The sequence below is a fragment of the Pinus tabuliformis genome, chromosome 1_2 (assembly GCF_031772625.1).
Source record: "Pinus tabuliformis cultivar Carrire ecotype Pingquan chromosome 1_2, CPIR1, whole genome shotgun sequence".
NCBI lineage: Eukaryota > Viridiplantae > Streptophyta > Pinopsida > Pinales > Pinaceae > Pinus > Pinus tabuliformis.
The window spans coordinates 250,099,636-250,116,322 of record NC_142298.1 but is presented as its reverse complement, the minus strand read 5'-3'; the positions used below and the strand labels follow the sequence as shown (position 1 = coordinate 250,116,322).

The 16,687-nt window shown below is 40.0% G+C and overlaps 1 protein-coding gene across 5 annotated transcripts in view; it reads right to left on the bottom strand.

Annotated features, from left to right (window-relative positions):
• The window catches only part of LOC149205313 (SET domain-containing protein), a 339,426-nt gene extending 323,299 nt beyond the window's left edge, over positions 1-16,127 (bottom strand). For 3 of the 5 annotated variants that reach the window (XM_089394987.1, XM_089394991.1, XM_089394992.1), the window contains exon 1: positions 15,414-16,127. In XM_089394987.1, the coding sequence (XP_089251113.1) occupies positions 15,414-15,818 (405 nt within the window). In that variant the 5' untranslated portion in view covers positions 15,819-16,127. The remainder of the gene's footprint in view (positions 1-15,413) is intronic. The other 2 variants (XM_089394988.1, XM_089394990.1) reach the window with 2 other exon arrangements.
• Between the last annotated feature and the right edge of the window lie 560 nt (positions 16,128-16,687).

The window sequence follows — 16,687 nt, the reverse complement described above, 5'->3', positions numbered from 1 at the left end:
CTGAAAGGTACTAAGAGCATCAGATTTATTTTTTAAAAAATACACCCACATCTTTCGACTGAAGTCATCTACAATAAGTAAAAAGTATTTGCAAGCAGTTATAGAAGCTGTATTCATAGGACCACAAATATCAGCATGAAGTAACTGAAGTACCTGGGATGCGCGCCAAGATTCTCCATTTTTGAATGATGACCGATGTTGCTTTCCCGCTTGACAGGCGCTGCATACCCCCAACTGCTGAGTCTGAATATCAGGTAATCCTGACACAAGTCCCTCCCGAGAGAGCTGAGAGAGATACTGCATATTGAGATGCCCATATCGCTGATGCCATAGAGTACTGATGGGAGAGACACGAGCTGCTAGTGCCACTTCTGGAAAGTCACCGGTGTCAAGTAGCCTGTATAGACCATGGTCCTCGAGGCCAGTAGCAACTGTTAGACTGGTCTCCCTGTCAATGATGGAGCATTTGTGTGCACTGAACATAACATCAAGCTGAGGAGAATTCCTCATAATCTGACTGACAGAGAGCAGATTAATCTCCATACCAGGAACATAGTATACATTTAGAAATATGAGCGTGCGTCCACCAGACTGTATTTGAACTGTACCCCTGCCAGCAACAGTGTACTTTTCACCTCCACCAAATACAACTGAATCACTGAAAGGTGAAAAGTCAATAAACCAGTCACGCCTGTGAGAGAAGTGGCGTGATGCACCAGAATCAATGTACCATGCAGAAGAAGGTACATGTTCTGAAGACCTTTTAGCCATAAAGGCGTAAAAGGCAGAATCTGTCTGCTCGGAATGTTCTGCAACATTCGCTGTCTGATGTGACCCTCCCTGTTTCTTTTGTTCAGCAGCAATCCTCTGCCTGCAGTCTTTCTTCATGTGACCGAACTTGTGACAGTAATTACACTGTACACTTTTCTTCCTGTTAGGATCAAAAGACTGAGATGATCTTCTCTGCTGAAAAGACTGAGAGGACTGATATTTTGCAGCAAATGCATTGTCCAAGGGCACTGATGAAGTACCACTACCAAACTGTTGTTTCCACCTATCTTGCTGCAGAAGTTTGGTACATAAATCTGAAAACTTCAGATCAACAGTTGTAATGTTGAGTGTTTCAATGAAGTGTTCATAAGATTTTGGTAGACTCTTCAGGGTAATGACTACCATATCTTCTTCCTCCATGGTCCGACCAATGGCGTCGAGCTGATCTCGAATGTCTTTAATTTTGTTGAGATGTTCCTGTAAAGACATATGTTCATCCATCATGATGGAGAACAACTGATTTTTGAGAAAAAAAGCTCTGCTTTTATCAGATGTCTCATGCAATTCTTTCAACTGTTCCCAGATTTCAGCAGCTGTCTTGCCAGAAGGGATCTGTGGTAACTGATCATCAGCTACAGAGAGCTTGAGAAGCATAACAGCCTCTCGATTTCGATCATCAAATTTATCTTGATCGGTCCCGGCTGTTCCTGGACGAAGCTCTTTTCCCAAAATGAGTTGATCAAGACGCCTGTACTCAAAAATGGTCAGCAATCTTTGTTTCCAAATGTTATAGTTGCTGCCATTAAACCGTTGATTTCCTTCTAACATCAGATTGGTAAGTGTGGCCATTTTCACCAGGAAACTACAGAAGTATGACACACAAGAACAATGTAGCTGACTGTTTATCTGATGTAAATTAGAGAACAGAATTTGTCCTTAAAAAAAATTTACTCAACAGAGGTATCTCTCCAGTCTAAATCAATGAGAATCCTGCTAGCACAAAAAATATAAATTTCTGAGAATTTTATTTTCCCACAGGAGCATGCAAATTTTTCCACAGGATACCAAACAAAATCCGCTGATAAAATTTCTAACAACCGGAACTGCTGATGAGTTCTTGTGATATTTCAGGGTTGGAACCACAATTCTCTCTCTGCTGGACAGACTCTTAGCTGGGTCGAGTTTTTCTTGAGAAGTAGACAAGAGTCGAGTTGCCTCCCTTGATAGCTGAGTGAAGTATAGACTGCTGGAGCAAGCTTCTGCTAACAGAATTCGAGTTCTGGTCACAAGGGAGTTATGTTCCCTTATGTCAGCTCAGGCCGTGGGCTATTCTCAACTTCTGGCTGCGTATTTCCTCTACAGAATCCCGGCAACCAAAAACACGGAAAACAATTTCCGGCAGACACCACGGATTGGTGACGTTGATAATTTTAACTCCCACTATCTAACCATGATGGCCGACGTGAGCGATCAAGGCTTTACGTCTCAACTGAAAACGTCTCAGCGTGTTTCAACTGCCACGGGCTGCAACAGACGGATTTTTCAAAAAACACCTGACACGGTTTATCACATACGGGCTGGAAATAAATCACGGTTTTCAGATCTATATAATCACCATGGATACGGGAACTACACAGATTACGTGAACAACACGGATACGGATGCGTATGACAGAGCTGTAATGAACCACGGGGTTTACATAATATTTGCAAGATACAGCGATTTCACAAGAAACAGGTGACGTGAAATATAATGAACCACTGGTTATAAATATACTTCCACGGGTTTGACTGATAAATCCACGGGTTTCAAAAACGGTATATACGCGGATTCACAAACTGTATATCCTTGGGTTATCACGACGGCATATGGTCAGAACGACTGCAAAAAATTATAATCACAGGATGTGGAATTATATAATCACCACGGATTTCGACTGCAAAAAATATACTCACGGGATTCGGAAATTTAAATAACCACGGGGTTTCAGAAATATATATCCACTCCAATATATATCTTCTCAGATTTCAAATGAGAATCCACAGACTTCAAATATAGATCCTCGGGCTTTCAGAAAGAATATCCACGAGTTTTAAAAAAAAAATGCGTATCCACTGGTTTGACAGTCTTGAAGCTAATAATCACGAATTTGCCCGCAGATATAATTTTCAAACCACGATTCTGTCTTTCAAAAAACACAAGTGAGTTTTGAGAGAAAACACCTGGATCATGAATGCTGAGAAATTCCTTGATGTGGTCGAGTAGCTGCCAGGTGAAGAAGAAGATAGCCGAATCCACGATTCCCAGCAAAACTGGCCAGTAAAAAAAAATCCCGCACCCACGAAGATATTCACCGCCACAAAGTTATTTCTTTAATAAACTGATCATGCAAGAGAAGAATCCATTTCTGTATCGAGATGGACGACTGTAAGCTTTTATCACAGCGAGCAAAGCCGAGGCTAAGACTCAGTGAAGGCTGCCTGGCTTACAGAGGGCTCGACCTTAGAAAGGACTCAAGAGATTTCGATGCAAAGAGAAATACTGTTCAAGAAAAAATCTCTTAACCTTGCTCTGATACCATAAAAGAATGTTGAATGAATTAATTAACATGGAGCAAACAGCTCAATGATAATACAAAGATATTTACAAGAATAGAAACATCAGGTTTCTATGTAGAATATCGAACAAACAGTTTCATCTAAGAAACTGCTAAAAGAATAAGAATAGAAACATCTAAAAGACTAAGCATTACTAAATAGAGATATAGAGATATATTCTAATAATTGTTTTATTGACTTGCTTCATGAGTTTCATGAGCAAGGATTTTTGTTTTTGATTCAAGACTCCAACTAAGAGGTTTTAAGATTTATTTGCCATCTAGTCATAAAATGTAAGAGTCATTGTCATGTAAATGAAGTCATGTTACACTTTGTAAAAGGTCAAGATTATCTATTTAAAGTATCCTCCAAGAATTTGTCACCAAACCTCTTCAAGTCGGCCTACAAACGATGAGAAATCTACTAGATCAAGTCGGCCTAACTCCAGCTATCAAGTCGGCCTAAAGGACAACGAAGGAGGGGTATATATAGCCTAACTTGTCCTCCATTTGAAGATAAGAACTTGACTCACTTGAGACAAGAAAAAGTGCGAAGTAAGGAAGAAGCAAAAGGACGAAGAAAGGAAGAGAAGAAGAAGTGCGAAGGGAGAAAGAGGTTTCTTTTGGAAAGCGAAGTTAGGGTTCCTTCTGGGCCAGTGAAAGGGAATCTTCTGGGCAATGCAAAGTTTTGGGCAGCGGTTTCTTCTGGCCAGTGTAAAGTTTTGGGCAGCAGTTTCTTCTAAGAAGTGCAAAGTTAAGGCAGCAAGAGAAGGATTCTTCTGGGAGGTCAAAGTAGAGATCTAGAGACTGAGTCTCTCTAGAGGAAGTCAGGAAAGACCTAGAGGCCAAGATTCTCTAGGGAAATCCAAGGAGAAACAGTAAGAAGAATAGAGACCGAGTTCTCTAGAAGGAGTTAAGGAAAGCAACAAGAGAAAGGTAGAGCAAAGGAAGAGGCAAAGTATCAAGGTTGGTGACAAGGTTCTTGGAAGGATACTAGAGTCAAGGGTCTGTGTCATGGTCTTGGTACTTATCAATTGAAGATCTAAGAAGAAGAATTTTGATCAGGTTTTCCTCTCTAGAGGTGAGAGGTTTTGGCCTTGGCTAAAGAAGCATATATACTGTGTCACTTGTCTCTTTTATTATTATGCATACTAGTAATTGTCTTGATGATAGAACACATTAATAAGCTAACAAGGAATTGAATACAAGAACAAGAAAGTAAAAGAATATCACAAGCAATTATCAAGAAGAGAAATTGTTATCTGTTACACGCCCTACAATTCTCAACACTCGTGCACACTGGATTACTGCAAAGCATGAGCTGAGATCCCTACATGGGACCATCAATCTGGGATTGAAATATATAGTCAGTGATATAAGACTACATGGATACTCAGATGTTGATAGGGCTGGTAACTCTACTGATAGAAAAAGCACATCTAGGTGTTGCTTCAGCTTAGGATCTGCCATGATATCTTGGATGAGTAGGAAGCAAAAGATTGTAGCCCTCAGCACGGTTGAAACTAAGTACATTGCTACTAGCATGGCTAGCAGTGAGGTAGTATGGCTAAGGAAGATATTTAGAGAGTTGTTGAGTATGTTTTGGACACAACAGTAATTTACTACGATAATAAGAGTGGGATTTGTCTTGCAGAAAATCTTAAGTTCCATGACAAGTCCAAGCACATTGAGATCAACTATCACTATATTTGGGATATGGTGCAGAGGAACAATGAGGCTCCATCATATTGTGATTGATGATTAGATAGCTGACATTCTTACCAAGCATTTACCAAAAGGAAAGTTCTTGGTTTTTAGAGAGCAGCTTGGACTTATGGATGTGACCCTTCCAAAAAGCGATCACGACTGATCGAAAACACTGAGTTACCTTTCCCCCATGTCAGAGCTCACAGGATTAAGGAATGACATTGAAAAGCTCTTGAGGATGAGGGACCTCTTGTGTAGTGTGTGCCACAAGAGTAGGCCTCAGCATGCATCCAACCCACAATCTAGGATGTGGGAAGAGCTACCTATTTGGCCAATAGGTGTAGTGAGACTTGTCTGTGTGACTTGTCTATGATGCAGGTGTTCCACCACTTGACATTTAATGAGACTTGGATGTGTGAGATCCTTGTCATGTGTTGACAAGTGGATCCCCCCAAGCAGTGATGAGCCTTGGATGTGCGAGATCCTTGTCATGTGTTGACAAGTGGATCCCCCCAAGCAGTGATGAGCCTTGGATGTGCAAGATCCTTGTCATGTGTTGACAAGTGGATCCACCCAAGCAGAGATCAGTGTTGGACGTGTGAGATCATTGTCATGTGTTGACAAGTGGATCTCCGCAAGCAGAGACGAGCCTTGGATGTGCGATATCCTTGTCATGTGTTGACAAGTGGATCCCCCCAAGCAAAGAAAGACTTGGTTGTGTGATATCCTTGTCATATGTTGGCAAGTGGCAATCCCCCCATGTGAATACAGGGCGATGGATGAATATCCCCTATGATGATTCTTCTTCATTAAAGTGAGACATCATTGTTCCAGATGATACAAAGCAGAGATGAACAGTGATGAGCAAAAAAAGCAGAGATCTTTATTGCAGAAAGAAATTCCTCCAGAGTTGAGAGGGAGTGTTGAAAATTGACAGCTCAAGGATGAATTTTTAAGAATAGAAAGTCTAAAAATAGAATTTATAAAAATAAAATGTCTAAAAATAGAATTTCTAAAAATAGAAAGTTTCAAGTATGACTTTCCAAAAATAGTAAATTGTCTTGCATCAATTGGTAATCAAGTATTATTGATGGAAAATCCCTTCTAATCATCAATCAATCCTAATAGTTCAATTTCGACTTAACCATCAATATTATTATTGTTATTAACTTATTATTATTAAAAAGAAATTCAAGTCTCTCAATCATGAGATTAAATCATGTCATATGTAACTCCCCACAATTAATCCATATGTTACTCTCACTCTCTTAATGTATTCATTCCTCTCTCTCTTTAATGCTCTTACACACCTCTTACACTCTCTTACACACTTTAATGACTCATCATAAAAAAGATTCCTCTTAGAGCTCTTTAAGGCATAAGTTACACTTCTCTCCTAAATGCATGAGTTACACTCCTATTTTGGCATATGTAACTCCTCCTCAAGGCATAGAAGTTACTCCCTCATGAATTCGACTTCCTTGCACTTCCTATATATTTGTGCCTCTCACCCTCACTTGATACACTTACTTGTGCTTGTGAAAAGAGAATTCAAACTTGAGAAAGATAGAGTTGGAGAGTCTAGAGGAAGATTGAGATAAAGAGAGAGAGAGTCTTGACGAGCAAAAGCAGATCTCGGAGAGCCAAAGTGATTCAGTGTTTGCATCAGCTATTGCTATTAGAGATATTCTTCAAATTTGGGTGAACTTTTTCATTCTCTCATTGTACTTTGTATCTCTACTAAACAATTGATTTCTAATAGAAGAAGAATCTGGTTGGGTTTTCCCTTTGTGGGTTTTGTCCTGGTCATTGACCTAACTTCTCTATGTCTCATTGGGTTCTTGGTTGTCTTCCATTGTGCATATGGTTTATATGGTTTATTAAATAATTATTTAATAAAATTGTTTCTGGGTGGAATTTCCCAAAATGCTTTCTAGGTTCTTTGGAATGCATGTGCCCAAGCCTCCCTGCAAAATTTGAGACTTAGAGCACATCCGATGCTACCAGAAATCAACACTCCCTCTTAGTGAGGAATGTGCTCAAGCAATGCAACTTGCTAAAGCATTACTCTGTTTTGTAACATCTCCCTCTGCGTTGTTGATGTCTGACATGTTATCCACCAACAACTGCGCAAATGTTGCATCTGTACTGTTGCTGACCCTACCACTGTTAACACTACATCCGTACTGCAACTCCCTCTGAAATTCTACATCTGTGATGTTGCTGGCACTGCCACTGCCAACTCCCACTGCACTGTAAACTATTGTTGCTACTCCATCAACAAAGGAAAAACATCCCAAATTACTGAACTAAGTGTTCAATATGATGCCATGTGAATGCTGGAACCTGACTACTGCTATACTCTGTTGTGACCCTCTGAATCTTTTGCGTTGTTGCTGACCTCTACACTGCTACCAACTATGCTCTCCGCTGCTTAGTCTCTGGCGCTTCTAGCCACTGCAACTATCTCTCTGACACTCCTCGGCAGCATCCAACACTAGTCCATCCTGCTACTCCTGATATGGGCTCCCGTAGCAAGGAATTGATCCAAGAGGTGGGTTCCTCAAGGATCTTGCCCATCTGTAGCTCCTTCAAACTACAGCTCCAAATCAGCCCACCTCCCTCTTGGAGGTATCTCGGCTGTCATGGCAAACTCCTCCTCGATCTTCATGGGCACAGCCCTTGGATCGTGCTTCTCATCTTTGTCCTTCTTCCCGAGAGAACATTGAGTTGCGTAGTGACCCATCTCACCACAACTGAAGCGCTTTATCTTCGAGACGTCCTTCTTACGTCTCCGCTGCTCCTGCTATCCCTTCGACGCAAGGGCTGCATTGTCCTCCTCCTCCTTGGGCTTCGATCCATTGTTGCTGCTTCCGTCAAGCTTACACTTGACCAAGTCTCTCCTCAGCTCCTCTTATTTGAGAGTTGCCCACATCTCATCCCAATTTGGCAAAGTCGCCCTACCCAAGATAGTTTGGACAAAGACTTGCCACTCATCTGAGACAAAATTGAGGGCCAGTCTAACCAACTCTAAGTCTTGAGGTGTAGACCCCATGGCAGATAACTCATCACAGGTCTCCTGAAGCTTCATGAGGAATAGATCCACACGCTCCCCTTTCTACAGCTAAGAAGATCTCAGCTTCTGCTCCAAGTACATCTCCTGCTGCTCGAAAGATCCCTAATATAGTGTAGACAACGCATCCCACATCTCCTTAGCAATCCCTCTACTAGCGATGTGACACAACATGATTCTTCACTCTGTCAAGGATCATTCTTTTTACCTTTGCCATTTCAGCTCGATACTTCTTCAACGGAGCTGCATCTGTAGGCACAACCACCACGTTGTCATCATATGTCTTGAGGGCATGCTCATCTAGAAGGAATGACATCCTTGCCTTCCAGATGACATAGTTGGATGGTCCGTCCAACCTATTGTTGATTTGGGGTAGCAACAGATGTGCTCTAGGCCTCAAATTTTGCAAGGAGGCTTGGGCACATGTATTCCAAAGAACCCAGAAAGCATTTTGGGAAATTCCACCCAGAAATAATTTTATTAAAATAATTAATATTTTTTAATGGGCTCCTAAGTCTAAACTTAGGAAATTAAAAATATTAATGGGTGTTAATCTAATTGTGAGTGTAACTTCTAGAAGAAGACGAGGATCAAGCTAAAATGATCTTTGCCATTGATTAGCTTTTATTTTGGGTCATTAAATGTCAACGAGAAGATTATTCAAGGAAACTTGAGGGTCATTTGAAAACCACACCGAGAGATCAAGAGATCGAATTTTTGAAGTGAGAAGTTCTCAAGAGGAAATTTTGATCGAGTAGATTTCTTGCAGTTGAGGGGTAGGGATAGCATCCGGAGAGAGAGAGGTTTTCTCAGTCGAAGAATCATCAGCAGAGAGAGGCAAAGAGTGATCTAGCAACTCTCACGCAAAGGCTGATGCAGGGCCACACAGAGGCAGCGCAAAGGGTGACAAAGAGTCCAAAGTTTTGCAACAGAGTCAATTTCAGAAGTCGAGAGCGGAGGTGTGAGACCGGGCCAGTGACTCTAGGAAACAGATCGATCAGCTGGCTGGGTGACAAAGTGCCTAGAGGGGTTGACGCAAGGACTGCGTGAGGACTGCGCAGAGGCAACATAGAGCTTGCCAAAGGCACCTCATCTAGTGACTGAATCAGCCGGGATTTCTCTAAGTGATTGTGTGAGGTAATCTCACGAATCTTTCTGATAGTATTTCTCTCTCTGTAACTGAATAACCCTTGAGGTATTCAAAGATGTATTCAGAATTTGTTACTGCTTAATAATAATAAACCCTTAGATCTGTTGCACCGATTTTCTCGCATTGGGTTTTTCCGAGGACATTTGCCCAAAAATAACGGTGTCATTTGTGTTGTATTTTCTTTCTTGCTTAGTCTCTTGTTTCCGCATATATATTAATTAAGTGAAGGCTGCAGTGTATATATTTCAATATTTGTCGTAGGAAACTGCATAACTTGTTCATGTAAATCTAACAAGTAGAAGAAATATCATCAGTTGCTACGGTAGGGATTCCAGTTTAGAAATTTTCACACCTATCTTGATCCCTCAATCCACTGGTTGTCATCTCTGCCACAAATGTCAAAAATCTCCTTTCTGGTTTTTACTGTTGCTCCTCAACCAATAAGAAAACAGACTTCTTGGCGAGAAGTCTTACTGAGGAAGAAATTCCCTCAACCATGCTTCTTTCTACCCAGCAAAACGGCCTGCAGAAACATTGTGTCCCATGGTCCCACCAGCTTCTCCTCATGTTGAGGCTTCAGCCCTGCTCCCTCTGCCCCGACAGACTTTCGAACTAGGAGTCTTTCCTCTCTGTCAACTTACTCAAAGATAGACTGCCTCGAAAATCAACCCTTCGGCTAGGATTGCACAAACCCTCTGGGGTTTCGAACTGCTGCTTTCGATCTCCCTCTTCTGCTCAACGCTGGGTTTTTTGGCATTGTTCTTCTTGCTTCACCTGCACTGGCTCCAATACCATGTGAAGATTTGAGAATCCCACCTAAATCAACTATTGCAGCAATTGATTAAACTTCTCCTATTTGTTAATTTCTGAAACAAATTATTTATTGCTTTATACAGCAAATATTGAAGCTAACACACTGCAACCTACACCATTTAAATTATATGCCCGAAACAAGAATAGAACAATAGAGAAAAAATCACACAAGTGACACAGTATTTTCTAGACAAATGTCCCCGGAAAAACCCAATGCGGGAAAACTGGTGCAGCATCTCTGAGGGTTTTATATTATTAAGCAGTAGTTTATGAATACAACTCTAGATGCCCTTCCGACAATCCAATTACAGAGAAAATAAACTAGTAGAAAAACTTAGTGAGATTACCTCACTCTACCCAGCAATTCCTTGTTGTTCTGGCAACTGAACCAACTGTCCCCGACTATCTCTGCACTGGCCCTACATAGGCCCTCCATCAGCCTCAAAAGGCTCTACATCAGCTCAACTGGGAAACGTTTGCCCTCTGAAGCAGTTTCCAGCCCTCCCGACTCAAAAATGTTAGCTCCCTCAGCAAACTCGAACTTTTGCACTGAAGACAGCACAGCTTCTATGTGAGCCCTCTTGGCTTAGCGTCAAGCTCTGCGTGGGCCCTTCTGGCCCAGCGTCAACCCCTCCTAGGTCTACATTGCCTCCTCCTGGTGTCTCTCTGCCTCTCTGTTGCATATCTTGGGCTCTGGAGAAGATACTCCAACCCAACTATCCCTGCCCCTCACTGCAAAAGCTCACTATAAAAATTCTCCCGACAACTCCTCTGCTCTGCTTCAGAAAATCAAACTTCTGAACTCTTTGTGTGTATTTCCAAGTGACCCTCAAGCCTCCTTCAATAATCTTCTCATTGACATTCAACAGCCCAGATTAGAAGCTAATCAATGGCTAAGATCATTTATGCTTGATCCTCGTCTTCTTTTAGAAGTTACACCCACAGTGTATATTAATACCCTTTAATTATTTTATTTTCCTAAGTTTAGAGTCTAGACTTAGTGTCCCATTAAAAATAATTAATTATTTTAATAAAATTGTTTCTGGGTGGAATTTCCCAAAACGTTTTCTGGGTTCTTTGGAATGCATGTTCCCAAGCCTCCCTACAAAATTTGAGACTTAGAACACATCCGATGCTACCAGAAATCAACAGTCTTCAATGGTAAGGACCTTGATTCGTAGATCTCTTCAACTTGGCCTTCTTTTCTTGATGATGATCCCAAGATTTCTTTGTAGACTCCTTCGATCTAGGGTTATAATGCTTCCTTTGTAGATCTTGTCTTAAAGATGATCTTTGCTTTGATGCCTTTCTCGAGATTTGATCCTTGAGTGTCCCTTGATAGGATGCCCTTCCTTGACTTTGTCACCTTAGCTCTAATACCATGTTGAGAAATCTAGGGCATCGGGATTAAGTGATTTATCTTCTATTAGTAACTGCTTGTGAGTGCTTTTAACTTCTTATATTAGGATCTTCTTTTACTTAGATTATTAGTGTTCTTTTTCATCAAACAGCTACCAATGCATAAACCATAAAGAGACAAGAGACACAGAATATAAGCTATCAGCCAGGGCCAAAGCCTCTCCTTCTTGAGAGGAAAACCCGAATAAATTCTTCTTCTTATAGAGATTCCAATTGACGAATACCAAGACCAAGACCCTTGACCTATTTGCCACTCCAAGACCAAGACACAAACAATCCTTCTGCTCCTTTCTTCTTCTCGACTACTCTTCAACTTCGGCTTCCTTCTGCTTCAGACCTACACCTTATTTCGGCCTCCTTGGAAACCCTAGTTGCAGCACTCATGAGAGAGATATATGGTGATCCAATCCCTTAACCTTCTTCGCTTGGATTGAATAGCTATCTTCTTCAACTCAGCGTGCTGAATTGACTTCACAAGTGACCTTGCAGACCTTGGTTCTTATCAGTTTCTTCTGCAACAGATGTTGCCTCCTTTCTTTCATACGTGTGACAAGAAACAACCCTAAAAACAGTCCCAAAGCACTCCAAAAGATTTCATTGTTCCTTTTGTTTACTTCACTGGTTATAGGACCATCTTCTTTGATCTTTTTCGAACTTTTGTTTCAGACCTATGCTGCACCGAAATTTTGTATTCTGAACTGAGGTCAAGCTGCCTATTTATAGTGGTTTCCCCCTCAAATTAGTCAAATTGATGGTGGATGAGCTGACATGTCAGTTGGAGGAGTTTATTAATTCCATCTTGAAGCCAACTTGCTAGGAGATGCTTGTGCTTGTCTTGGAGGGTCTTTTGACTCTTTTAATGACTTATACAAATGTGTAACATGCCCAAGAAGGGTCCTTCATACATGACATAGACTCAAATTGACTTTTATGACTAGATGACAAATCCTAAAGGCTCACAATGGGAGCCATCACTAAAAATAAAATTCCTTGCTCATGAAACCCATGAGACAAGCATTACAATAACAATTTTATTTTTCTTCTTTACATCAATTACATAAAATCACAATTACACGTCATTATGAAGACCGAACCTAGTTACACTTTTCAACACCCCTATGATTCCAAACCTGAAGTTACAATTTAGATTCTTATGTGGTAGATTCTTAAATGAATAGGCAGTTGATTGGTTCCCTAATGTATCTAGTGAATACCAAGCCTTTTATATGTTTTGCAATGAATACTTTGATATTCCACGATTGAACCAAGGAAAATCCAATGGATTGTTGAAAAGCGTGTGCTCTAATACTTGAAGGACATAGTATATCATATTTTTAAGGTATGTGGATAATGGTGAGTTGAAGCTAGATGTTTTTGATGATTCTGATTAGACAAGAGATGAAAGTGCTAGGAAGAGCACGTTAGGGCTTTGTTTCAGCTTGGAATCAAGTATGGTACCCTAGTTTTGCATAAAGCAAATAGCAGTTGCACTTAGTTCAACAAAGGGAGAGTATATGGTAGTTAGTTCTACTAGTTGTGAGGCCATATGCCTTAATAGCTTGATAGCAAAGTTGACCAATCAGAGGTTGGAGCCCATTGTGGTATATTGTGACAATTAGAGTTGTATCAAATTTTAACTATTTCATGATCATTCTAAGCACATAGGTGCAGTACCATTTCTTCAAAGATAGAGTTCAAAAGGGAGGAAGGTTATTGAGTGTCTTCATTCAAGCTTGCAAGTTGCAAATGTTTTGACGAAGCCCCTAGCAATGAGAGAGTTTGAGATGCTAAGAGAGAGACATGGTTTGGCAGAGAACACGTTGCTTGCAAAGAGGGAGAATTAGTTTTCTATGCCTATGTTGCTCAAGAATTGTTCTCTTCAACACAGCACACTCACTATTGTTAGTAGAGCGTGCAACCTTGATATCTGCATAGCAATTTGGGAAATGGTAATTTAGGACATGGCAATGATGAGTTGGCACAACAGTGCATATGTAAACAAAGGTAAAGGCACATGCATGCCTTTAGCATGCACCAAAAAATAGATATCTAAGCGTACCATAAAAAGAGATCTCAATCTGAAACCAATCTTTCCCCAATTTCGATCAAACTTGTAAGTCAAAACTCGAGGGGCCATCCATAGAGAATTCCATATTTAGGATTTACTTTAATCAGAAACTGTTGTTTTGTTTTTAGTTTAGATTTTTCAAGATTCAAAGAAAGCACATGACTTAGAAAGCCTTCCAAATTTAGAGTATGCACTATGTTTGAGTTGTTTCCAAATTTAGACCACGGGCATTCTACTCTAGGAGGATTGGCACTTTATTCTAGTAATTTTCTCGTGCAAGTAGGGTGCATATCTCTAGCCAAATTTAGAGTTAAGAGTTTTACTTCTGAATTTGGGTGCACCATAGTAACGGCTTTTTTTAAATCCCTAACCTTTCTTAGTCTATAAAAGAAAGGTAGGGTTGGGGTGTTTATTCATTCAGTTTTGAGCTATTGAATGTCTTCCTACTTTCTAAGTTTATAGAAGACACATGTGATTGAGAATTCAGATCTGTACTCACTGTCATTATTTTGAAACTGTTAGTGTTTGTAGATCCAGCATTCCTTCATCCTCTGTATATTTCTATTTCTATTACCTAGGATTTGTCTAGAAGTACAACTTTGTTTACCATGTGCTGAAAATTTATTAGGAGAAATATTTTGTACTTTGTTGAAAGCTCAGTTGCAGGAAACTCCTAGATGGCTGCGTACAAGTCTCAAAAATGCCAAGAAACATGGAAACTGGTACAAAACGGCTTGGAAACATCGTTGGCTATACCATATTTGTATATTTTATATACCATGTTTCCCTTGACATACCCACTTTGGGGGGAGAGGGTCACGTTTCTAGGCACTACCATTTCAGAAACTTGTAGAAATTTCCATGTTTCCAACAACTTAGGTTGTAAGGGATGTATCCCCCAACTAAAATAGAAATCAAGGACGACAATTGCTGCAACTTTGCAAACATGTGTGAATATGTATTAGCTTCATAATTGAATATAGTTTTGTACTTTATCCTTATCCCTCATCCTTATCATTATTCTTGTCCCTTATCCTCATCATGTCACCGACCCACTACATTTTATTTCCTTTTGAGACTTAGTCAACTTAGATCACTCTCTCCATAATTTGGTACTCTATTCAAATTACTGTACAACCTATGCATACAGTTCTAGCAATCTTCTTCTCTTATGCTTGCTTACTTTTCCTCCTATCCTTTCCTTGTACGTGAGCATCTATCCATTGCAGGTATTGTGCTAATATGAATGTGTGTTGAATGACATTGTTACTTCTATTTACGGTTTGAATGAATGGTTTTAATGGCTGCTTGTATCTATGGGTTGTATCAAATTCTAACTTCTCTAGATTATTAATAAAAAAGACGCCATTTTGAGCTTTCCTAAAGATTGTATAAGAAAAACAAAACAAGATAGACGTGATGAGAAGCAGATATCACTCATGAATCTAGCGCCTTGCAAACTTTGGAGAGAGGAGTGGATGCAACCCAATTACTGCTCTCCTCCCTTCCGCTGATAATCATATGCATATCAGTTTGTAACGTTAGTACAAGTTCGATAAATTTTCCCAAGTCTAGGGGGGGCTCAACTAGATACATTAACCCACCGTCTTGATAAATAAATACAAGTCCCACTTAAATCCTTTAAGTGTCGCGTCATATACTCCAATGACTAAAATGCAGGGCAATAGCAAAATATCTGTGTTTAAAGCTATGGTCTGTTCTAAAATTGACATAACATTTTTGTTTTAGAATAGGTATAGAGCAAGACTAATTGCTTATTTACGATAGTCAGAGTTGTATTAAGAAGAGGTTTAACCTTAGGGTTACTTGCCTTGTGAAGTTCAGTGCCTGCGAGGAGGGTATCCACCTCATCAACAGTCCAAACTAAGGGAACGCATTCCTGGTGAGGCAGAAGCTGGAGGTAGGCGTACCAGGGGGAATTGGTTCCCTTACTCCTTTCGTACATGAAAGCCACAGCCAGACCCAGGGCGCCCCCCAGCTCGGCCTCTTCTATCATATGACCAGCCGCTGATGTCCTAAGGGTGAGACATGCCTTCTTTGGTATTGTAGCGATTACATCTCCCTCCTTGAGATCGACGACAGCTCTTACCCCAATGCCAGAAACACTTCCTTCGTCAATGCACAACTGCAGGGAATTGCTGTACTGTATGCCATTGTCCATCATCCATCTCTTGAATGCTCTCACTCCCCTCCCTGTCATACTCAGTTCTTCTCTCAAATGGTCGTGAGGTAGGTTTTCTTTGTTTCCTTTGGTGTCACTGGCTTTTTCCAAATCTCGCTCAAATGAACTGTAAATGACCTTGTTCGGAACTTAGCTGCCGTGGGAATCACCCATGCCCATGCATCCAACTCACATAAGAAAACATGGCTGTGTGTTCTGCTGAGGATAGGCTTTCTTTAAGTTACGTTACTAAAGTGAATGAGAGGGATATCCTGGCTAAAGGGAAGAAGCCCTCTAGAGTGAGTTCACCATTCTTTTCTGCAAAGTGAATGGAGGTTTAAACTATTCACTCGTCAATCACATGATTGATTTTGATTATGTATAGCATTAAAATGAAAAGATTTTATGGTTCTTTTTTCTTTTGCATTGTTTGATAATGGTTTATTTGTTTGAGTGGAAATTTTTTTTGAATTTTTATAGTAAACTAATCCATTTAAATTTTCGGAGCATTTGAGATTTGATCTCTTTCGACTTTATAGATCTAGAGTTAAATTGGATCTACCTTGGTTTCAGTTATGTGCGGCCAAAGAAAATCTAATATTAATATAATTATTTTAAATATGCTAAATATGTCTCAGATTAATATGGTCATTTTAATTTCAAATTTTCTTAGTTACCTCAGTTTGTTGAGATGATAAATATTGTTAATAACTTTAATGATGAAAAATGATGAAATAAAATTTTTTAATGTAAAGTGACAATGTAATAGTGTTGAATGATAGAAAATGTGAATAATAAGAATATAGTCAATTACAAATAGTCTTCAATGTGATTAATCTCAAACTAGTTTCTTCTACTATTCTTATTGTCACCCTTGTTACTTTTGTCATCTTTTCATATCTATTATA